Source organism: Crocodylus porosus, unplaced genomic scaffold (assembly GCF_001723895.1).
Source record: "Crocodylus porosus isolate Cpor-Errol unplaced genomic scaffold, CroPor_comp1, whole genome shotgun sequence".
NCBI lineage: Eukaryota > Metazoa > Chordata > Crocodylia > Crocodylidae > Crocodylus > Crocodylus porosus.
The window spans coordinates 51,269,305-51,293,952 of NW_017728943.1; the positions used below are offsets into that span (position 1 = coordinate 51,269,305).

At 39.1% G+C, this 24,648-nt stretch overlaps 2 protein-coding genes across 3 annotated transcripts in view; one reads left to right on the forward strand and one right to left on the reverse strand.

Annotated features, from left to right (window-relative positions):
- Positions 1 to 21,177, forward strand: part of FBXO11 (F-box protein 11) — a 48,781-nt gene extending 27,604 nt beyond the window's left edge. For both annotated transcript variants that reach the window (XM_019549346.1, XM_019549347.1), the window contains exons 11-22: positions 10,194 to 10,411; positions 10,837 to 10,922; positions 11,007 to 11,101; positions 14,709 to 14,831; positions 14,916 to 15,001; positions 15,572 to 15,648; positions 15,786 to 15,929; positions 16,869 to 16,979; positions 17,869 to 17,976; positions 19,325 to 19,433; positions 19,661 to 19,759; positions 19,852 to 21,177. In XM_019549346.1, the coding sequence (XP_019404891.1) occupies positions 10,194 to 10,411; positions 10,837 to 10,922; positions 11,007 to 11,101; positions 14,709 to 14,831; positions 14,916 to 15,001; positions 15,572 to 15,648; positions 15,786 to 15,929; positions 16,869 to 16,979; positions 17,869 to 17,976; positions 19,325 to 19,433; positions 19,661 to 19,759; positions 19,852 to 19,981 (1,386 nt within the window). In that variant the 3' untranslated portion in view covers positions 19,982 to 21,177. The remainder of the gene's footprint in view (positions 1 to 10,193; positions 10,412 to 10,836; positions 10,923 to 11,006; positions 11,102 to 14,708; positions 14,832 to 14,915; positions 15,002 to 15,571; positions 15,649 to 15,785; positions 15,930 to 16,868; positions 16,980 to 17,868; positions 17,977 to 19,324; positions 19,434 to 19,660; positions 19,760 to 19,851) is intronic.
- Positions 21,144 to 24,648, reverse strand: part of MSH6 (mutS homolog 6) — a 31,881-nt gene continuing 28,376 nt past the window's right edge. Inside the window, exons 7-10 of the mRNA XM_019549345.1 lie at positions 22,864 to 22,953; positions 22,092 to 22,246; positions 21,768 to 21,967; positions 21,144 to 21,315 (exon numbers count right to left, since the gene is read on the reverse strand). Of these exons, the coding sequence (XP_019404890.1) occupies positions 21,234 to 21,315; positions 21,768 to 21,967; positions 22,092 to 22,246; positions 22,864 to 22,953 (527 nt within the window). The 3' untranslated portion in view covers positions 21,144 to 21,233. The remainder of the gene's footprint in view (positions 21,316 to 21,767; positions 21,968 to 22,091; positions 22,247 to 22,863; positions 22,954 to 24,648) is intronic.

Consider the following 24,648-nt stretch of genomic DNA (forward strand, 5'->3'; position numbering starts at 1 on the left):
GGTAGATTTAGGCTAGATATCAGGAGGCGCTACTTCACAGTCAGGGCGGCTAGGGTCTGGAACCAACTTCCAAGAGAAGTGGCGCTGGCTCCTACCCTGGGGGCCTTTAAGAGAAGGCTAGACGAATACCTTGCTGGGGTTGTTTGACCCCAATACTCTTTCCTGCCATGGCAGGGGGTCGGACTTGATGATCTGCTCAGGTCCCTTCTGACCCTACAAACTGTGAAACTGTGTGTGTTTTTTCCAAGTCCTATCCCCTGGCATTCCTTTCTATACTTGTTGGCTGTGGTTGAATATGTCGAGCTAGGTCTGAAAGGGGAGCAGGTAGACTTGTCTTCAATATTTTTAAATAAATAAGTTTTATATCTAATCTTACTATCCCTTTTGTATCGATCTACATTCTTTTTTCTGTACTTTTGTCCCATGAGGCCCTGGCCTAATGCGTGTCTTCAAAAATCTCTTCATGCAATATAAGACCATTCTTTTAAATTATCAAATTTACTACTCAGTAATTCAAATGTTCATGTCCCCATTATTGACATCTAAACCACGTGTTTATCAGTCAAAATACTTGATTACTGGGCTTCGTCTACTGAAATTCAGAATTAGGTTTTTTAGCTAATTTTGTGTTTTGAGTAGTTCTATAATAATTAAAACAGAAGTATTGTGCACTAAAACATTTTTAGCCAACTCTTGGTAATATAACTTGTTCTTTTTAACAAGTGTGGAGTTAAAACTAATTAATAGTTAATTTAAGCTATAACAAGCTTTAAGTAAAAGCGAATGCATACTGCTAGTATCATGGGTGAGGAGGAAAAGGAGATATTTAGCCTTTGAATATTCAAATTTTGGCCTAAAGGGATTATTAGGTTTTTCTCTTATGTACAATAAGTGGGCTACACTTGTTCTTTTGTTGAATGCTATATTACTTTTATTTGGCCTTAATGCACACCACAAAAAAGTTATCTAGAGACTTTGAATTTTGTTTACCAATATTATTTATAAATAGAGAACTTTTTCATCAGCTGTACACAGACTGTTACAAGGCTTAATTTCTATACTATATCAAAGTTTCATTTTGAGTAGAGGAAGGAGAATTTTAGAAACAAGTTGTAGCTCCCTGATTTAGACTTGTCTGGCTCCGGTGAAAGGGAGTGTCCTATTATTTTCATTTATGTTGCTGGCAGAAAGTCCTTTGTTAGTGGAAGATCAAGTGGGAATATTGTTCTGCCATGTGTCTGTACCATGCTCTTCTTTGCATGGTAAGTGTAGGGAACACCAAACATACACCAGCAGATTGCCCTTGTATTATTCTAGTGTGAATCTCCTGAAAAGTTTTAAAATCACTCTACATAAAGTAAACCTAAACAGTGCAAAATCACTTTAGCCAGCTGAAGAGTTTAATTTCTCTAGGTGTGTCTGTGCTAGGGGGTGTTACTAAATTCTGTTTTGGCTAAACTGATGTTAAAACTGGTTTGGGGGGGGGGGGAGAAATTCCAGTAACCATTCATTGCTAACAGTTTTTGTTAAACTAAATCTCTACCTGACATTGGTGAGAATATTTCTAGCTTTAGAAGCACTGCAGTCCCTCATTGATTTGAACATCTGTTCATCTTCTGATGGTCTGAATGCTCCTGGAGAAATGTATTGAATGTGCTTGTTGTATCTTAATAATTTCTACCTTACTTTTAGAAGAAAATTCTTTTGACATGCAAAGTTTAGATGAACATCAAAGTTTTAATGCTTATTTCACTAGTTGTCTAATAATTAGATTGAAGATCTGACGTTTTTATAGTATTTTCATGCTTCTGGGTGAAAGTAGAAAATACAGGTCTTTGAAGATCAAGGGGGAAAAAACTCAAAAGGGTTGTGTTGTGCGTACTTTCATCCGAATGGGTTTACCACGCTCCACCCATAATATAATAGGACTTAAAGAACTTTGCTTGGTTTGTGAACAGAGTTTATCTTTTTTACGTGGAATAAAAAAGAGCAGACACTAATCTAGAGGATGAAGTTACAGTGGCATTTAATAAAGCAGTACAGTATCTCGGTTAAGCTGGAAAAAAAATAGCACATCTTAACTCACTTTTGGAACTAAAAAGAGATCTCTCCCAAGGTCAATTGTGCAAGTCCTAGTATTTTCTTTTTACTACTTGTTGACTACCACTGCTGCTCAGACCTAATAAGATTGATATTAAAATGGAAATCGCTGGGCTTCAGAATTGATATGGATACAAGTACAATCTGTTCAAACTTGTCAATGCTCTTGATGCCATGCAGGCTGCAAACAGGCAAACATTTTATTGTAAGCCACTTTACCTGTAAGTGAACTTGCTAGAAAAAACAGTTCTCGTAATACTGCATTTACTTTAATATAACACAAGGTTTTTTCTGTCCAGTCAGCATTGGGGGAGGGAGAGGGAGTAGCCCCTTGTCTTATATTCACAGATGAAGTAGAGGGGAGAGCAGGCAGCTGCTGTGGCTCTGACTCTGAGCCTGGGTAGGGGCCAGAGATGGACCCACAGCAGCCTCCGCTGCTTCTGAGCATACTGAACACTTGTCTTAAAAATCAGTAATGATTGTCCAGTCTTCTTAGGTGCCTTCAGAGGTGTGACAAGGTTTGGAAGTTTTATAAGGATACTCATAATGGTGAACTGTTACGATCTTGCATTAAGAAAATCCTGGCCCTGACAATTGAACATATAGCTACTTTCTATAAACAGAAAGGAAAAATGGGTTGAATTATGGCATCTACCAAACATAAGTGTCCCAGTTCTAGTACTGTGATATTTCTGAAGCATAAAAGTCTTTGTAAGAACACTTCTTGCCTCTCGAGGGGTCTTTTTGGCTAACAGTATTCCCTTTGTTCTCTTTTGTGCTGGTTATGCTTTTGGTGAGATGACATCAACTGAGCAAATTACAAATCTCTTTTTGGTAACTCATTGCCTTGCATGAGACTACTTTAGCTTGTCTAAGAACAAATAAAAGGAAATGAGTTTTCTTTGTGGCCTTCCTCTTTATTTTTTCTCTCATTTTATATTACTTTTTCATAGACGTTAGGGCTAGAAAGGGACCCCGGAGGATCGAGTCCAGCCCCCTGCCCCAGGGGCGGGAAATCAGCTGGGGGTCATAGGATCCCAGCAAGATAAACAAACGTCCAAATGTGTCTTGAAGGCGTTCAAAGTGGGTGCTTGAACCACCTCCGGCAGCAGTCTATTCCAAACCTTGGGGGCTCGGACAGTAAAGAAGTTCTTCCTTATGTCCAGCCTGAATCTGTCGCGGCAGTGTTAGTGACCGTTGGTTCTTGTCGTGCCTTGGGGCGTTCTGGTGAACAAACGTTCCCCCAGATCCTGGTGAACACCCTCATAAACTTATAGGTGGCCATCAGATCGCCCCTGAGCCTGCGCTTCTCCAGTCTGAAGAACCCTGTGGCTCTCAGCCTCTCATCATAAGGCCTGTTTTCCTGACCTCTGATCATGCTTGTGGCTCTCCTCGGGACTCTCTCAAGCTTCCCCACATCCCTTTTGACTTATGGAGCCCAAAATTGGATGCAGTACTCCAGCTGCAGCCTCACCAAGGTTGAGTACAATAGGAGATTCCCAGGATTTGCTTGAGAAGCATCTGTAGATGCAAGCCAGCGTTTTGCTTGCTTTACTAGCCACAGCATCACATTGAAGGCTCATGTTCATCTTGTGGTCAGTTATGACCCCCAAGTCCCTTTTCATCTGTAGTGCTAACTAGCGTAGCACTGCCGAGCCAATAAGGATGCTGCAGGTTTTTCCTCCCAAGGTGGAGAACCTTGCGTCTTTTGGTGTTGAACACCATCAGGTTCTCATCTGCCCATTTCATGAGCCTGTCAAGATCTGCCTGAATCACCCCCCTGCCCTCAGGTGTGGATGCTTTACCCCAGAGTTTGGTGTCGTCAGTGAACCTGGCCAGCCCACTTCCAACACTAATATCTATGTCATTGATGAAGATGTTAAAAAGTATAAGCCCTAGGACAGAGCCTTGAGGGGACCCCACTGGTCACCGCACACCATGATGATTGACTTCTGTCAACCACTACCCTCTGGGTCCTAGCACAGAGCCAATTCCCCCACCAACAGGTTGTGGTAAGGTCGAGGGCACAGTTAGCCAGTTTTGCCACGAGGTGATGGGATACCAGATCGAAGGCTTTTTTAAAGTCAAGATATGTGACATCAATCTCTTCCTCCTTGTCCAGGTGATAAGTCACCTGGTCGTAAAAGGAAATGAGATTGGTCAAGCAAGACCTACTTGCAACAAACCTGTGTTGGGTATCCCTCAGGATTTTGCTGTCAGCTAGTCTAAGGATGGCCTCTTTGATAATCTTTTCCAAGACCTTCCCCAGGATAGAGATCAGGCTGCTGGGCCTGTAGTTTGCTGGATCTACTCTCCTCACTTTCTTGAAGATAAGCACCACATTGGCCTTCTTCCAGTCTTCGGGCATTTCACCAGAGCACCAGGAGTCCTCAAAGATCCTTGTCCTTCTCTTTTAAAATCTGGAGATTCTATCCTGAATTCATAGCCTGCACATACTCTTCTCATGAGTTGGGCTGAATTTCTGTGGCCAGGTGCTAGCTACAGAAGATTCCATGGTGCTTTTGTTTTTCAGATTTCTTCTTGCCCTATCTACAATATATCAGTAGTTGCGGAAACTAACTGCTTGTTCTTAGTGGCAATTTTCCAACACTTGAATCCTTGCAGGCTATTGGAGCCAAGGCGTTAATGAGCTGGCATTTAAAAAAGCAGCACATCCTCAGTCTTCAGTGTCCTGTATTGGACGCAAGCTGACAGGCACCTGCCATATACCATATATTTAGTCACTCTGTATGAAAGCAACAAAAACTAGCAGAATAAGTTAATATAATTATCTAAATTCAAATCTTTAGTAAAAGAAAGTCAATCTGCTTTCCTTCCCATCCTCCCATAATGTAGTAGCACTGCCCTGATAAATGTTCTGTATGTCTTGATTTACCTAGAAAGAACAGTATTTTAAGTCCCATGCTACACTGAGTTACTTAGCAGTTCATTTTTAAATATTAAAAATAAACCAGGGAGTTTAAATTTAAAAACAACTAGAAAAAATATATTTATGATGTCATAAATAGCATAATCAGAACTTCATCTGAGCTGCCACTTGTACAGCAAGTGAAAATTTGATCTATAAAATTGGGTCTACAGCAGAGGTGGGCAATTATTTTGGGTGGAGGGATACTTACTGAGTTTTGGCAAGCCATTAAAGGCCATGTGACAGGCAGCCGGGGCAGATAAATATTAATTTTCTAAATTTTTTTTAGAGGCCCTGTGGGCCGGATAGAATGGCCTGGCGGGCTGCATTTTGCCCACCCCTGGTCTACAGACTCTTCCAATTGAACATAACCCCTTTGACTTAAAATCTTGACACTTGCACTAAATTGGAAGGATTGTCAAACTTTGGGAAGCAGATCTGTATCTAATGATCAGAGACTCTAATAGTCTGCCATATTATATGGGCAGTTTTTTGGGTTTTTTTTTCTTCTGTGTCTTGATGTTGTCCCCAGACTGGATCCAGCCCACAAAGAGCTTTAGAGTCTGGATCTGGCCTGGGGCATGAGGCAACTTTGACAACCTTGATGTAATATATTGCATTTAAGTTTCATTTTTTTTTTTCAGTTGGGTGATAAATAGACTTGTAAACAATCTGTGTACCCTGTTCTGTTGAAACAAGAGAACAACCATTAAAATCAGCTTTGAAGTACAAACTGAATGTATTAACATAGCATCAACAATTCTGACTTTTAAAAAGCAGTCTAAAAATAGACGTATATTTGGTAGGTAAAGTAATTGTCTAATTGTAGACCTAAGGGGCAGTATTTTACATCTTAGCTTGCACTAGAACAGCATTTCTCAATCCGTGGGTCACAAGAACATATGAGTTGCAAACAAACTTTAAAAAAAAAAAAATAGATCGATAAACTTTAAAAATGGATTCTCCTTCGAAGGAGAGAAATGTGGGAAACTATGGATTTCCCCTTGCAGGCTGGCAGAGTTCCAGTCTGCAAGGGGCTGTTTGGGACTGGGGGGAGTGGGAGGAAGGTGATGAGCCAGGGGGTGCCGCATGCATGTGCACACATGCACGTGGCAGCCAGGCAGTGTGGAGAGCAGCTCCTACAGCTCCCCACAAGCAAGTCTGTGGTTGGGCGGTGGAGCATAGATGCAGTATCAGTGGGGCAGGGGGATCACAGGCAATGCTGCCCACCACCCCATCTCCTCCAGGGTAAAGCCATGGCCTGAGGGGAGTGGCCGCAGCAGCTGGGCCATGACGGGTACATCTGCAGGCCAGCCTGCAAGTGGTGAAGGCAGTGCGCAGCCCCTTCTCCTTCTCCCTCCCTACCTGTTACTCCTTGTGTTGCTGATGGTGTGGCTGGCAGGGTGGCATTCCAGCGGCAATGACAGCAATGAGTCTTGCCACTCCGTTGTGTGTTCCTGTGCCAAGTCTTGCCCATGCCAGTCCAACCAGGCTGCAGCCCTATGTCTGCTGTTGGTGCACAAATATGGGGGGGCATGTGCTGTGGCTACAGGGCAGTGGCTCAGGAATGAGGGGCACCAGCAGAGCTAGTGGGGTGGTGGACTATGGTTTGGGAGTGAGGGGCACCAGGAAGACCAGGGGGCTGTTTCCTACTTAAACTATTTACTGGGATGGGACTGGCCATCAGTGTTTACAAATGGATCCTGGTACAAAAAAGGTTGAGAGATACTGCTCTAGAAGAAGAAAAGCTTTATAAATCAGTGACTGGTGCCCAAAATAAGTAGAGGAAGGGGATGCACAGCCCTGAAGAAGATTGCTGGTGCTTCTCATGTGTACAGTTATTCTGATCTTTCAAAGTCAAAGGAAGTCAAAAGAAGTAAACAGTTTGAGGTCTTTCTCTTCCCAAAGCAAATTCTGCTTCCAACACTTGTCCCATGCTGCTCCTTAAAATGAGTATGCAGCCCTTTTTGTGCTCTCTTGTCTTATCCAACCTTGAAAAAAGCAAGCTGTATTTATTCAGACCTGTTAGCTTCACTTTGACTGAAAATAATCTACTTTGCCAGATGTGATGATCTGTGCTCAAGTAGACAGGAGCAGTCCGCTGTGGACAGTATGGAACACGTACAGCAGCCCTCTTTTAAGCACATCTTGTGACTTCAGTCCTGCTGGGACCAGGGACTGGCAGATTGTTGAAAAAACAATTTTTTGTAAAATGTCTGCGAAGGAAATTACTATTCCTTAGCCTTCTTTGTAAAAGAAACTTTCAATTATTGAAGAAGAATGGGAAAATATCACCACTTATTCTAAGGTAAAAAAACAAAAAATGATGTGCTCTGAATTCAGTTTGTTATAGGTACGCAATGCCTGAACTGAAGCCAGCTGTGGCAATAAAGTAACATAAGGTGCTCACTTTCTTAAAGAATTGAAATAATTTATTTTAACTGATAAAATAATGTTTTCATTTGTAACTTTTCCAAAAATAATGGAGCATTTTCCAAGAGTAATGGAGTACTTAAATGATCTAGATAAAAATAAATAAAAAATAACTTAAATTCTCTAATAAATTTTTAAGTAGGAGTGACGGTTTCAGAAACTCATTTTAGAAACCTTTATTTCATCAGAAGCAGCTACTGCTCTAGTAACAGGTCAAGAGGGTTGCAGAATAACCTGATTTAAATCAGTAAGTATTAAAACTTCTGGCAGTTGAAGTTGTTCTGTCACCAGCCATGCTAAATCTACCTCTCTTAAAACATTGTGCCTAAGAGGACAGTGAACGATTAATCTGTGAAGCAAACTTTTTTTTTTTAAGCATGAGTTCAGACCTCAGGGAGATTTGATTGAAATAATTATGAAATAAACTGCCATAACATACTGAACAGTAGGGGTGTATGAAACGGGCCATATTCGATCAGCTGCAGGGGGATCCCTGGTGCCCCCCAGACCCAGGAGGTACCAGTCGCCAAGCTGGGGGGCAGGTCCCCCACGCTGTACAGTGGACCCAGAAGTGGGCCAAAAGTGCTTCTGGTCCACTTCTGGGTCTGCCGCCAAGTGTGCTGGGGACCTCCCCATGCTGCTGTGGGATGCTCGCTCCATCCACCCAGCATCTCAGCATTCACAAGGGTACCTTGAGGTATGTAGAAAAAACATTCAAAGCTGTGTTTATGTCCAAATTATCGAATCTGCATCTATTCAGAGGGTTCAGATTTGATTTGGAGAGATTAAAGGGTCTCTTGATTCGATTCGGAGGTTCAGCCGTAGAATCAGGCTGAATCAAATTGGCAACTGAAGCGTCGCACAGCCCTACCGAACAGGCATGTCAGCCAAAGATTTCACATGAGGGTCTTTGGGGGTCATCAGTTTAAGCCAGTGCACTTTATCTTGGATTTAAAATCAAGTTAAACATTTCTGTTTTTAACTAAATGCCTTGTACATCATCCCCTAATCTAAAAAAATAGTATCTAATGAAACAGTGATTTTTATAAATAAGTTGTTAGACCTACTCTGGTCGGCCTTTTGTTCTAGTTATAGTGACAGCAGGGAAGATATTGGCCAAGGTTCTTGAAAATTGCTAGTAATTCTATGTGCCTTAGATTTCCAAGTTTAGATTCTCAGGAACTGCTAAATATCCATCACTTGGAGTGAGTGAGGCCATTTTCTGTTTCAAATTAAACTTCCGAAGTCGCTCTTGAAAAATACTGGACTTTCACATTTAGGGATAGTGTCAGTTAAACTTTTCAGAATTTACGTTTTATTGCTATCAATTTTGAAAGTTGCATGGGGGGAGATGTTTATTCTATTTTGCTTCAACAAAATCAAGGCAGCTTATTAATTCTGGAAGGCTCTTAAAATCCCATCTAAAACAGAAATTAAGTGGATGAGTGATTAAAGTACTCCTTTTCCCATAAAATGCATTAAAAAAACTAGTAAAGGGAAAATGGCACTGGGACAGATGGGAATAGATATGCTTTATCTTTGCTGGTGCTATTTAAGATTCTTTTTAAAATCACTGCTATTCCTAGAATGAGAGGTTTTTGAGGATTTTTCTAAAGTAATTTAAATTGCCTGCTCCCCTTGAATTGGTTCTAGTTAACATTCTGTTTGAGTTTCATTTTAAGATATGCTGACACCTCGTGGAGAATCTTTTGAAAAGTATTTAAGATCTGGTGGTGTTTTTTTTTTTTTCTTTTCTTTATCCTTCTCAACATCTACATGGCAATTAACCTTTCCTTCAGTTTTAAAAGATCTTTTTCTTCAATCTGGTTCCCCCCTCCCTCCGCTTCTGCTATCTGCAGTAATAATAATCAGTTTGACATCACAGAAATTATTAATAATCACAAATAGGAATATGACTTTAGGGGATAAAGCTGAAGAACCAGATCCTGTTGGTTTGCAGTTCACTAGCAGCAAAGAGAAAGGTGAAAATACAACATGAATACATGTGTTTGGAATTGAATTGTTTTCAGTGAGGAATCTTCTCATTAAAAGTGCATTTAATTTTATTTTTTGTCTTTAAATATCCAAGAGTTTGGTGCCTACCTGCCATTGACCTGAGGTTCTGTAAGAGCATTATTAGTTGCATCATTGATGCAATTTGGGAAAGACTTATCCAGGACTACCTTTACTCTCACTGATGTCTTTAAAAAGTTACTTGCTTCTTAGGATTAACATCTAAACTAGGCTGGTAATTCTTATTTTGATTTTGCAATGGATTTGGATTTCTTAGCATGCACTATAAAGTCTCCCAGTATTTTTGTCAAATTGTACAGCATTCAAAATAACAAAATTCAGATTCTCAAAAAGAGTAATTTTGGTGCATTTTAAGCCAAACTTGAGAACAATTGATATAAGAAAATTCCAAATATGCAGCATTGCATTATGCAGCAGCTGCAACAAATTGTTGTGGATGGTAATAAATAGCAGTACAATCTTGTTTAATTGTTCTCCATCATTTTTTGTGCTCCATCATTATCTGAGAAACTCTTATGCCTTGATGATGAAGAACTATGTAACTCTCTAAAGAGAAGTACTAGTACTGTCTATGACCATTGCCTTTTTATTTTTCCTTTTTAAATTGCCAAGTGGAGGAGGAGGCATTTTATGACTAAGATCTCTTGACTTGCATTAAAAATTGTTTGTAAGGATTTCTGTTGTTTTTGTGTTTTAGGGTTATTTTGAAAGCTGCAACATACATAGGAACAGGATAGCAGGCTTTGAGGTCAAAGCTTATGCCAACCCTACTGTAGTTCGTTGTGAAATCCATCATGGTCAGACTGGAGGAATCTATGTTCATGAAAAAGGAAGAGGACAGTTCATAGAAAATAAAATCTATGCAAACAACTTTGCAGGTGTCTGGATTACCTCCAACAGTGATCCAACAATAAGGTCTCTTTGTCTTTGAATTTTTTCTTTTTTTCTTTGGAAAGAAATGGCTCTGTGTGTGTCTAAATTTGTTTTTGAAAAGGGTCTGGAGGGGGAAGGAAAATTTGTAATTTCATGTTTGTTCAGAAGAAAATTAACTTTTTTGCATATGTACAAAAGAAATGGTTGTTTCAATGTGCTATTAACTTGTGTATTTTATTTGAATGCATACATTTTAGGATGTAGTTAGTTATTTTGTTTAAAGAGCTACCAAACTCTCTCTTAGGTTTCATGCCTTAATGTTATATAACTGTGCATTGACAGTATATAGACAATGTGTAGTTATGTAATGTTTAGGTTTGAAACCTAGAATATAACACATTTAGATTACAAGGTGTACTGCAACTTTCTTAATAGTTTTGTAATATAAATGGTTTTGTTTCTTTTAGGGGAAATGCAATTTTTAATGGAAATCAAGGTGGAGTTTATATCTTTGGTGATGGACGAGGCCTTATTGAAGGAAATGATATTTATGGTAAATATTTAAACTCACTAAATCTTGTGCTTTTATTTTGTGGGTCAGATTCTTAACTTACAGGCATTTTCTTTTTTTTACCAGGTAATGCATTAGCAGGAATACAGATTCGAACCAATAGCTGTCCCATTGTTCGGCACAACAAAATTCATGATGGTCAACATGGTGGAATTTATGTGGTGAGTAATATATACATGTATTAATCATGCAAAGTAACAACTTGATGAAAAGGATAATGTGTTATATATACTCATCTAAACATTTATGAAATAGAACAGCATTTCTCAATCTTTGGGTCACAACGCAAAAGTGGGTCACAAGAATTTATGAAATGGTTACAAACAAACTTTTAAAAATGGGTCAATGAACTTAAAAACATGGATTCTCCTTTTAAAGGAGAAAAACATGGAAAACCAGCTCTTCTCTTGCAGGCTGTCAGAACTCCAGCCTGCAAGGGGTTGCTTGGGGGGCCTCCTTTACCCCACACAACCACCCCCTGCCCCACACGCTGGGGGGCTGGTGCCTGGGGGCAGCAGGGGTTGGGAGTAAGGGGCTCTGGGTCAGGACTGGCCATTGATATTTACAAATGGGTCCTGGTACAAAAAAGGTTGAGAATTACTGAACTAGAAGAATTCAATAATTCTCAGTATATAAGAAAATAATGCATTTATTTACACTGAAAGTTTCTTACATTATACAGAAAAAGAGACCAAATTACAGTGAAGCTTGTTTTAATGTTTAATAGGGGAAGACTCTTCATAAAAGTAGCTAAAATATTTATTTTAAATTTGAGGAACTGATTTACTGCATACCTCATTCAAAAAGAGGTAGCTAGCAGAATACCACCTACTTCTACAAGGCTTTTATTCTTACATAGGGTTCTTATAGTAAATTGGTTGCAACTTGACTGAAAGAACTGTCAGACTGAACCACTGAAAAACCATATGAATAAATATTTGCGGAAAGCAAAGTTTGGGCTGTCACAAATCCCCTGATTACCTGAATATGCCAGTTCAATATCAATTGAAGATCTAAGAGTAATTCTGGTTTTAATTTTAAACAAAAAATGCACTAAAACAGCTGCAATAGACTCAGAATGAGAGAGAAATGCAATGATGGGGATAGACAACACTTTTATATTATGTAGTAGGAGTGAAAACAGTTGGATATTGGGTGCTTATTACCCCACGTTGCAGTGTGTTTGATATTGTACCTTGCTGCTAGGCATTAAGTGAGCGGCTGTCCCATAGTTTCGTGTAGGCATTACTCCAGGCACCTGCTAGGATTGATGCTCATTGCATACTGAGATTGAGTCAAGATATTTGGTAACTCAGGCTCTCTAGTTTTGCTGGTTGGTTGTCTAGCAGAACATCACAGCGATGAGCTTTCTGCCATTGTAAGACAAAAGAGTAAAACAGATACTAACTTAATTAGTCACCTTGAGACTCCTAACGGTTGTACATCATCAGGTACTTGCACTGCTTAGTCTTTCTCAACAGCAGATGATGCTGTACCTTTGTCTGCCTTGTGCACATTTTCAGCTAGATGTGCCAAGAAAGGTGCAGCATGCATGTCTAACGAAGACAAGTCTATGAGCTGTGTGGCTTGCTCCATGGATTTGCTTGGAAGCATGGAGAAGATGAGAAATATTTCTCATTGTGTAGTACATGAATTTTTTTCAAATTTGGATTTACACACTTACCATGTCTCACCAATATGGCTGTACTGAAATCATGACAGATGTGTGCTACACAGTGGCTCCTTTAATCTCATTTGTTTTGCCACTGTGTTGACTCCCTTACTCCTTGAAAGTGGTGTGGTGTATTAAGTCCTTAGAAAGGGGAGGCAGGTCAGATTTTGCTTCTGGTTTAGAAAGCCCAGAGTGGGATTAGGGTGGGACAAGCTTTGATGCGGGGAGCAAAGGAAGGCCAGTTCCAAGACCAGAATGGCTCTTACCAGGGCTTTCTGTCTTGTAGGACTTTTTTTGCCTCAGCGATTGCAGTGACATCCTCTGCCTGAAATTTACAGGCAGAGTTGCAGCTTTCTGATTTTTCCTCCCAGCTAAGGCCAGTGCTCTGATACTGCAGGTCAATATAATGCCATCTTCTGCTACTAATCTGCAGCAGCAGTCTGCATTTTTTGAGGTAGCATTACTATAGATATGAGACATATTAACTATTAAGTAGGGATCTATGCCATGTCTTCACTGCAGTTTTGAATGTGGTAAAGTCGATTTACTGTATTTTCTTGGATCCTAGATGACCCCAAATAATTAGATTCTATATACTAAAAATGTCTAAATTTTTGGCTTTAACTTTCCAGCTACTCAAAAAAAGATAAATGCTTTAAATAAAATAATTTTACATAAAATATTTTAATAGATGCTTGATTTTTAGTGTGTGACTTGTTTTTTATGTGAGTTGTTAAAATGATATCACCTAAAAGACTGTGCTTGTGCAGCTCTTGACAGCTTAGCAAAACTTGTTAAGTGGCCCTCCAGCTGAAATAATTGCCCACCCTTGACTTAGTTCATTGGGCTGGGTGCCAGTAGTCTTGAGCATTTCAAACCATAGTGACCCCATACCCCAGCCCTGCTGTGTGTGTGTGTGTGTGTGTGTGTGCGTGCGCGCGCGTGTGTGCGCGTGTGCTCGTGCGCCCTCCAAATTGTGCCCCCCCCCCACACACACACACAAAGGTTCCATGTGCTAATTACCCCACTCATGACTGGATCCAGGTGTACATGTCACAGTCCTGGGATCTTCCAATAATGTGTATGCAGATGAGGTACAGCGCAGTCTGGGCCTCAATCACGTGACAGGCTGAGAGAGAGAGCGGCAGCAGAGCTTCAGAGTATTTTGGTGATGTTTGCCAAACATTTGAGGTTGGTCAAGGAACAGACCTCTTTGGAAATGGAAAAGAAAGGTGCAGCTCAGGTGGGACTGAAGAGGAAGCTGAAATGTATTTGAAGTGGTTCACTGTGACGTGAAAAAGAGTTGGTGATTAGGGGGACTGAGCACAATATGGGCGCTCTATCTTATTAATTTGGGCTGCACTGACCTAGCTTTCTGGTAGTAATTTCTGGGGGTAATTTTTTTTTATTGGACTTCATAGATTTCATAGACTTCATAGATATTCAGGCTAGAAGGGATCCCAAAGGATCAAGTCCAGCCCTCTGCCCAAGGGGCAGGAAGTCAGCAGGGATCACAGGATCCCAGCAAGATAAACATCCAAATGTGTCTTGAAGGTGTTCAAAGTGGGTGCTTGAACCGCCTCCGGCGGCAGTCTATTCCAAACCTTGGGCGCTCAGACAGTAAAGAAATTCATCCTATGCCCAGCCTGAATTGGTAGCGGCGGAGTTTGTGACCATTCGATCTTGTCATCCCTCGGGGTGCTCTGGTGAACAGACTTACTGTATAATAAGAATAAAGCTAGACAAGCTCTTGAAGTCAAGGCATGGTTCATAAAGTAGGACAAGGTTTTGAACAAAATGCCTTACATCTCAGCTATGCAGTTGGTCCAACAAAAGATTCCACCCACAAATTCTTGCCTCTAGTTAGTTAAAGTAGTAGTGCTAAAACTCTTTGCATTGTTATTATGCAAAATGTTCAGAAGTGTACAGTGTCAGGAGCAGAACAAAATTAGGAATGAGGTAATTTAAGACTTTGCCTAGGAATTAGGTCACTTTTCTCAGAAGTTTCTTAAAGGGACTTTCTTCTTTCTTACAGGAGGCAAATGGTCAGGGCTTGCAATTGGCTATATTTAATCCTTGGTTTGTCTTGTATTTAGCATGAAAAAGGACAAGGTGTGATCGAAGAAAACGAAGTTTATAGTAATACTTTGGCTGGAGTTTGGGTGACAACAGGAAGTACTCCAGTGTTGAGGAGAAATAGAATACATAGTGGCAAACAGGTGAGATTCACTTTGCATAGTAAAATGCTTTGTTCAGATTTCTTCCTTGCTTTTAATTTAACTAACTTATTTTTAATGTGTCAGGTTGGTGTTTATTTTTATGACAATGGACATGGAGTGTTGGAAGACAATGACATCTATAATCACATGTACTCAGGGGTTCAAATAAGGTAAAATGCATTTTTATTTTATGTCTAAAAGAAGTTATAGTCGACTCCATTCATAGCAACATGTGATACGAGCAACGGCTGCTTACCAGGAAAATGTTCCCAGGGAAAATATTATATGCCATGTATACAGATGACTCCTTATAATAGCAACACTCAGTTTGGAGAATAGCACCAAGGCATTGAAAAATTACTACTAACAGGCATGTGATTTCCATTGTATTATCCCCTTTGTGTCTCCTTATCACTTTGATAAGGAGCCCTACTTTATGGGGCTCCTTTAAATCTGACTCGCTTTAGTTTTAGTTATCAAGGAGGAATTTTTTTGAAGTAGATGCTGTAGGACTGCCCTTTAACCTCTACTATTGCCCTTTAACCTCTACTATGTGCAGCTCTTGATGGCGTGGAGTCTAAAATCTGTTTGACTAGAAAGTAGAGCATTTCTAAAGGCCTGGAAGTAAAATGAAGTGGGGGGGAATGCCTATTTTCCCCCCTTCCTGTCAGTTTAAGTGTTCAGTCTTATGAAACAGTAAACCATTCTTCAGTAACACTTTTGCTTGTGGTTATCTACAGAACTGGAAGCAACCCCAAAATTAGGCGCAACAAAATCTGGGGAGGCCAGAATGGCGGTATTCTTGTTTATAATTCTGGTAGGTCTAACCTTTTTTTTATTCAGCATTAAATATGTATTTACATGCATTAAATATGTATAACATTCAGCAATATTATGTCTTTCAGACAACCATCTTGCTTGACTTTTTTTCCTCCCTTCCCCCTGCTTTTATAGGGCTTGGATTTATAGAAGACAATGAAATCTTTGATAATGCAATGGCTGGAGTATGGATTAAAACGGACAGTAATCCTACGCTAAGAAGGAATAAAATCCATGATGGACGAGATGGGGGCATCTGTATATTTAACGGGGGCAGAGGTAGCATTCTTTCCTAACTAGGATACACTAAGAATAGTGGATAATAATCTAATTTAAGATAGTTTATTTTAATCTGATCCTGAAGAGCCTCTGATTAGTGCTGAAGTTGTGATACAATAGGTTGTTGAAAATATACTGGTGCTTTTTAGTCTCCATTATATCTGTAATACTACACAATAGTAGGCAAAGGAGCCATGTGACCTCATCCAGGAAAACTGGATATGCTGCCAAAATAATATTTTTCTTTCTTCTCTCCAAGGATCTACATTTTGTTATCTTTCATTTGAGAGAATACAAGGAATTGATTTAATAGTCAAACCAGAGTTGGTTCTCTCTCTCTCTGGTTTTTCCCCCGTTTCAGATTTTGCCGGGGGAGGAAAGCCTGATTTGGAGAATTCATTCTCACACTTCTGGAAAGACTGTACCTCAGTTTTATAAAATCCAGTTCTACCCTGTTGTAGTCTCATAATGCTGATTTTAAAAATAGCATGGTTAATCATTCAGTATGGCTAAGCTCTTAATTTTAAGCAATGCAGTTCTGAGTGTGGCTGCATTGCAGTGGTAAAGCAGCACTTGCAAACGTGTGCTAACTGCTGGCTGTAGAGGAAGGACAGCAACAGAACACAGAAGAAATCTGTGCTAGGGAGATTGAAAGATTTGGTTTCTTTTAAATATGAAATAATGCCTCTAGAGGTGCAGCTTGGAAGTTTTGTTCTAATGGCTCATAGGGCTTCACATTTTCCCTTTACTGAACTGATTATCCTAGTTATATTATATATCTTTAGATGCATTTAATTGGGAATAACTATGACAGAGATCATCATTCTTGAAATCCCCATTGGTGGCCTAAATAGAAAGTTTCCTATAGCAAGCTAATACAGGGAATCAGGCTGACATTTTGTCCTTAAACCTGTTGTATGTTGTTGGCTTTGTTTGCAGGTCTCCTTGAAGAGAATGATATCTTTAGAAACGCCCAAGCTGGTGTTCTTATCAGCACCAATAGTCACCCTGTGTTAAGGAAAAATCGAATATTTGATGGATTTGCTGCAGGTTTGTACTGCTTAGATCAAATTTTGAAGTGTTAGAGCTTACAGGATTTTGTTCTGTGGAATTAATACTTTCAGGAAATAATGCATCTTTCCCACCTCATCATCAGTGTATCAAACTTTGTTATTTTGCATTTTATTTTAGAAGTGAAAAGTTGAAGATTTTTGTTTCTAGGGGTTGATTTTCAATTTATTGGTAATTCTGCTTTAGAGAGGAAAATTTCAGGATCTTGCATGAAAAAGCTTGAGATACAAGTGTGTTACCTAGTGCTTAATAACAGTTGATAATTTTAATTCTGTTGCACTTTAAAAGTGGAAATACGTGCTTGAGTTTTCACCTTCTCTTTCAGAAAAACGAAGTTCTTCTGAAAAACCTTTAAAGGTCATGCTTGTGTATGATGAAGGGGAAGAGGGTTGTGGGGGGGGGGTTTCGTTGTTGCCAACAGCAGTTCTAGCTCTCACTTTGGAAGCCGATCGTTGGTTAAGACTAAAATTATTCAAGTGACTTTTGGAGCTCGATACTTTTCTTTAAAATGTCTTGTCTTGTATTCAGACCACGAGTGCTCAGATGTTTCTTAGAATTAAATAAAGTTCTCTCCCAGGATCTGTCACTTACAAAAATATTAGCCAAGATGCTGTCTTGTTGTCTAAGAAACTGTTTGATTACTAGATTACTCTGAAAATATGGATGATAGCCTCATCTTTTCATGAAAGGATGCTGTGAAAATACTTAACCTTATACTTGTTACAGTGTCATTTTTAGATCTTAGTTGCTCTGCCAGTATTGTTTTCCTTGACTGATAATAAAGTACAAATTGGTAAAAGTAGTTGCTGAAACTAAAATGAACAGCAACTAAACCTTCTGATTTCTCCCCCCCCCCTTTCCATTAAAGGTATTGAAATAACAAATCATGCAACTGCAACGTTGGAAGGCAATCAGATTTTCAACAATCGGTTTGGAGGCTTATTTCTAGCATCTGGTGTCAATGTAACAATGAAAGGTGTGTGGCTTTTTGTATTTGTTCATATATGCTGAAGCTTAATTTTAGCCCAGCTTGTCTGTTTTTAGTTCAGTTCTGCATTTTAAGTTACTCTACCCAAACTTTCACCTGAAGGAAATACGAAAACTGCTATTCAAGTTCCTTTTGCAGGGATCCTGGTTTTCTGATTTTAAAAAACAAAAAAACCAATTTTCTGGTTTACCCCCCCCATCCACATTTTTCTATGATTAAAACAAAATACCACTATGTTGTTTGGATTGATATGGTATTTTGTTTTAATCATGGAAAAATGTGGATGGGGGGTAGACCAGAGAATTTTGGTTGTGTTTTGTTGGGTGGTTTTTCAAAAAGAAAAAAATAGCCTTGCTGATTAGTAACTTTGTCAGTAAACTCATCTACTCAAAACTGCCTTTTGAAAACAAGATAATGAAGGAAATGCTGATATAGGAGGTCTTATCACATGGCTGAAAGCAAGTGTCCAGCCAGTATGGTTGAGAAACTTTTGCCTTAAGTATTTTATGCATTAACATATATGTAAGTACATATATTTGAAGTCACCTTTTGAGGAAGAGGATTAAGAACAACTTGTATCAACAGTTATGCCATTTATTTAATGTGCTTTGCATAAAATTTTAACTTACAAACTTGAAGTGCTCCTAGTGAAGGTTGACTCCAGTTGTCATGTCCTGTTTTGGCCCCCTAATTTTCTTCAGTTTTTATCTGGGACTCATAGCCATGTCAAAACCGGCTTACAGGTAAAAGACAGCAGTAGACTTAATATCTGGAAGTACAACTGTCCCTAGCTTATACAAGTTTGGGATGAATTGAGGTCCCAGGGCTCATGAAGTCTATTCTTGGTTTGAGGTTGATAGTGTGTTCTAATAAATTACTTGACAGGATAGCCAGGCATGACCTATATAAGCACATTCTCAGAGGCAAAGTGACTGAAACCTCTGCCCTAGTCTCAGTTCTGCTAAGTGACCTTTTATACCATTATAAGAGGTCTGTAAAATCTTACCTGCAGAATGGAGGGAACTGCAATCTAAAAAACTGAGATTGTGGCCTTCTAAGTCAGAGGGTAGAAAGGGAGGGTTTGTCACTCAGGTAGGATGTCACTGGTAGTCCTTTCCAATTTTGGTATTAAAACCCAGCCAAATTGAAATCCTCAATTCGTCTAAGGTGAGTAAGTTATTTCACATATCAGATTTTGCATTAGAACTTGGGACCTACTGCTTAAACTCCTGGCACAGAGTTTTCACTCACCTGTTTGGTAGCAGCGTGTTTTATTGCATGGGTTTCTTTGAGACACTAAGTAGGTTTTTTGTTCTTTTTTTTTTGTTGTAAATAGATAACAAAATAATGAACAATCAAGATGCCATTGAAAAGGCTGTCAGTAGAGGCCAGTGCTTATACAAGATATCAAGTTACACCAGCTACCCAATGCATGACTTCTACAGGTAACACTTTTTATAAGCCTTTTGTGAAGCACAAAACTAAGGGAAGATGATACTACTTCCTCATGTAACATTCCTTTAGGATGCTTAAATGGCATGGTTACCTAGTGACAAGTTCTAGTACTTGATAGACTATCACATTTATGTTGCTACCCCAAAAAGCAGTTGGCATTTTCTCCAGTACCTGTCAGTTTTCAGATGGTGCCTGATGTTCTCTATTTTTACTTTAGATGTCACACCTGTAACACCACAGACCGTAATGCCATATGTGTAAACTGCATTAAGAAGTGCCATCAAGGACATGATGTAGAATTTATTAGACATGATAGGTAGGTGTGGCATTACATTGGCTGAGCAGCTTTGCCTTTCCAGTATAAAGCTAGTTTGGTTCTTTCACTTGTCTTTTTCTTCTCCTTTACAGGTTTTTCTGTGACTGTGGTGCTGGAACACTGTCTAATCCCTGTACACTTGCTGGAGAGCCTACACATGATACAGATACACTATATGACTCTGCTCCACCTATAGAATCAAATACATTGCAGCACAACTGAACCTTGTCAGAAAGAAAGTCCTGCCATTCTAATATCATAACTGTTAAACTTTTTTTTGGAGGAAGTTGTACTTGCCCATTTCTGCAGAAAGACTGTATTAAATGGATGTGTAAGGTGTTGACACTATGGAGCTCAACCTACCAAAAAGAAAGTGGCAATATGTTGACTCAGGATAACAGAACTGGGCGTTTTAGCATTACTGTGTAAACAAAGACTTTGAAGGGACAGAAGTGAAGAAAATAAGCTGCAATTTTGTACAGATACCAACTTCTGAAAAGCTGGTGTTTTTACAAGTAGCATTGAAACGCAGTCCAATTTGCAGTAGTACTATTCTGTAGACAAGCAGCATTCTTTGTTGCTGCCTTTATGGACATGGGTACCAATTGCTTTTGTAACATGGTAAAAATGTGAGCTAGCACTTCTGCATTTCTTTTGATTTTTTTAACATTTATTCAGATTGAGAAATATGATTTTAATGCTTTAATCTCATGTAGTTTGTTTTTAATTTCAAGCAAAAAATCTTATTGTACTTGAATGTGTCCTGTTTTGTTAGCACACCTAGACTTGCTGTAACTGTACTCATGTCCCAGTATGTACGTTCTTTCTATGAAAGAGAAAACACTAATCTTAAATTATATCCAGCAATTTTTCTGGTATCCTCGAAGTTAGAATAATTTCCTTCCCTGCCCCAGCAATAGTCTGTACTCAAATCACCCTAACAAAAAGCGAGTGTTTTAATGAGACTTCCTAGGATATAATGCACTATAAAACAAAGTACCCATGTAACTAAGTTTTGTGAATGAAAGTTTTACTATGTTTTAAAGTACACATTAGAAAGTCTCCTCAAAACAGTCTTGTATTTTACTCTGTTCATAGTTTTTTTTTGAACAGTCTGGACATTACTTACATTAACTGCTGGAAATCACAGCAATTTCCTGCTATAATGAAGCTGAGACAAGTATATATACAGCCCTATACAGTTTCATAGCTTTTTTTCCATTTATGTGTATTGGTGACAGTGGGTAATCAACAGCCTGAAAGTGTATGCATGTACCATAACATCTAGACTTAATATATTGTGGAGTATTCAATAACCATTATGTAGAGGGTAGGTAAGAATTAAAAGGGTTTAATTTCCTAGGAAAGAAAATGGAAAAAATGGTCATTTTTAAAAAATAAAGTTTATTAGATCATAACAGTGTCTGCATACCACCTTTTTAAGAACCGCCACTATAAAACTTGTTGCATTAGCTTAAAGATGATTCATCAGTCTCATCAGTTTCTGAACAGTCCTTTTATCTCCTGTTGCATCCTCTGCCATCAAGCAAAGGTACCTTAAAAAGAAGAAAGGTATGACATTTTCTGCTTAAAGTGGGGAAAGAAGACTACATATGTTTCTAGTCACCAAATCTTTGCAACTACCACTTTTTTTTCTTAAGGAAGTTTTAAGTGTTTGATACCATAAAGTACACAGCTCTCTTGTTACTTTTTCTGGCTACTCTTTTCAGTTTTTAATATTATTCTTAAGGCATGAGCCCACAGAGTTGCCAGGGCTTAGTGAATAAATTACAACAGTGTTTCTTAATATGACTGTACTAAAGAAACAAATAGTTGCCAGGAAGAAACTTGGAAGGAACCACTGCCCCCTGCTGTTCAGCACTGTAGCAACATCAGTCTGGTCCAAGTCTCCAGTAAGTATTGACTAGTGCTAGAAGAGTTAACTTTTAAGCATGCATCTGCTCTATGAAGTCATGGAGAAGCTGGAGAGGGGAAAAAAAAAACTTACCTAAACATTCTAAGTGAAAGCGTCATCTTCTCGAAGTCTCTTGCTTTTCTGTGACCATTCTGAATAATTTCCTCTGGAATGTTAGCAAGCCTTGCTGCATTAAAACCATAGCTTTTAGGACAAGCTCCCTTAGTGAATTTATACAGAAATGTAATAGTTTCCTGGCTTGGATCTTCACTCTCATTTTCAACCATACATGCCTAAAAAGAAATTCACTGGTTTAAGTTATTAAAATAACACAGCATTTTCCCCTCAAAACTGTTGGGTTTTTTTGGTGGTAACTTTTTCTTCCAAGAAATGTTAAACCTAACAGCTTGTACATACCATGTGTCCTAGCCGTACAGCATCGTTGTGGGAATGGTCTTCTACTAACGAATGGTAGTGTGTCGAAAACAATGTGCGGCACTTTATATTTTCTGCAAGTTCTTTAATGACTGCACTTGCTATTGCTGTTCCATCAAAAGTAGCTGTGCCTCTACCTGCAAGAGGAATAAAAGCCTTTGGTTAACCAGAAAAGACAAACAAACGCACTACTTTAGCAGAGTTAGTTCACCCCTTAGTACTGCATTTAAAAGGACCCCCAGCTCAAATTACTGATCTAGTCTTGTGCCAGTGAAGACACTCCAGCAATATGTAGTTATTATTACCATGCATCATCACCTGGCTTGCACAGGCCTTTCACAGCAACAGGGAAGGTAAACATTTGAAGACAATAGTGAAAGATAAAACCACACACTGGCAGGGGAATAAAAGGACAATAGCAATTAAAAATTGACTAGTTAAAAATTACTAGTCCCTTTTAAATTCAGAGCAGTTTTTATCCCATACTATCTACTGCATGGTACAAGTGAATCATGCAAATTAGCTGGCATGGGAAATTCAGGTAGAGCAAGTTTAATAGTGGTTTAATGGGTCCAGCATTGGGTCCCCTAGAGCCAGTGGTCATTTTTCAGGAGATACCCAGTTATTTTAATGCCTGTATGGTTATTAGCAGCATGTGGTAAAACCACTTTTTAAATACTGTGTCAGCAGTTTGGATCTTCAGCCTTGCAGTGAGCCTTTACTTCAGCTTCTGCATACAGAATAGCTTAAATACCTAGTTCATCCACAAGCACAAGGGAATGCTCTGTTGCATGCTGAAGTATGCTGGAAGTCTCGCTCAGCTCAACAAAAAAGGTGCTTTCTCCTGAAAGGAAAACCACACAACACATTTTGTATCTATAAAAAAAGCAAACAACTGAACATATTTCAGCTTGCTGGAAGTTTCTACTGTAGTAGGTGACCAAAATCTACAGCTTTTCTTAGAGCTAAGTCCTGTGATACAAGCTGACCTGTTAAATGCTTATTTCCTAAAAAGGGGAATGGGCAGTTGAGTAAAACTTGGCAATTCTAAGAATCACCCTGGCCTGTGCAATTTGAACAACATCCATGAAACAGGCTTACCTCCTGAAAAGGATGGATCCCCCCCTTCTTTGATCTTTTATAAAGGAATTAAAAAAGCAGCCTTTCAAGATGTTGTAAATCTAATACAAATTGTAATTGTGGTTTTACAATATAGTTTTTTTTCCATCCTATGGTTCTCAGAATTTCCCCATCATTCTTCACTGTTAGGGGAGGACTAGTTTGGGGTTTGTTTTTTTTTTGGGGGGGGGTGGGGAATCAACTCTTCTATGATTCTGCACCTTTTTTCAGTTCCCACTAATACAAATTCAGACATCCAAAGACCCCTGAAAGACCTGCCAGCAAAACTGAGGCCTAGTCTTAAAAGTCCTTTTCTTTCTACCAAAATACACATTTTAACAAACTGATACGAAGTTCAATACATTTTAGAATTCTTTGCAAATCTTACTTAATTCAAGCCACCACCTAAAATAACTGAATGCAAGGCCACTGCACAACAGGAAAGGACTTACCCTGCTAGCATTCACCTGGGTATAAGTTTAAATTGCAAATACACTTAAGGATAAAAGGGGCAAAGAAACTGCATCAGTATCAAAGGATACCAGTGCAACAGTTGTATGTGCATGATTCTCTAGTAATAGATACATCCTTAAAACTACCACAATTTACCACTACTTCATTCAGGATAAGAATCAGGGCAGTTGAGCCCACTTCTATCACTACAGGAGATGCCCCCGCAACTGTTAGATAGCCACATGCCTGTTCTGTGTTCCTGAGCACTGCATCTCCTTCATCCCCTTTTAAAGCAGCTAAGATGTACTTTTGTGCATGCACTAAGAGTGCTTGCACACATGTAACACAGGGAACCCTGTAAGTTATTTAAAATCAGCAAATGAAGCCTGATAGAACCTTAACTTGTCCTGGCATCAAAATATAAGGGGAGGGGGCGGGGGTGGAAATCCCATTTGTGTATGGAACCAGCAGTTTTTTTCAAGATTTGACAAGATGGAAGTTGTTCCAAGAAGTTCTCTTGAGAGAGAGTGTATAATTATACCAAAGAATCTGAAGCTTCCTCCTTATTTCAGGTCTAACTTTTTTTCTTTGCAGTGCCTTCCACAGAGCTGCTTTCACTCCATGACTGTAACTACTTCCTCACAAAGTAATTCAAACAATGCTATATCAAAAGAACCAGATTACAAAAGCTGGCTCCTTTCATGCAATTATCTACATCCCATGGTCATATGAAAACCAGTATCAGCTCTGCAGAGGTACATGCAGTATTCTCAGACGCATCTCTCTCTCTCTCTCTCTGTGGGGGGGGGTTACACATGCTGGCAGAGCTCTATTAGACCACATTCTTTATACAGATAAAAAGCCATTTTGGTTTTCCACTACAAATTTAAAAAGTTTTCCAATAGAAACAAAATAGAAAAAAAAAATGCAAGACAAAAAGGCCACCTTAGGAGAATTACTTTGATTC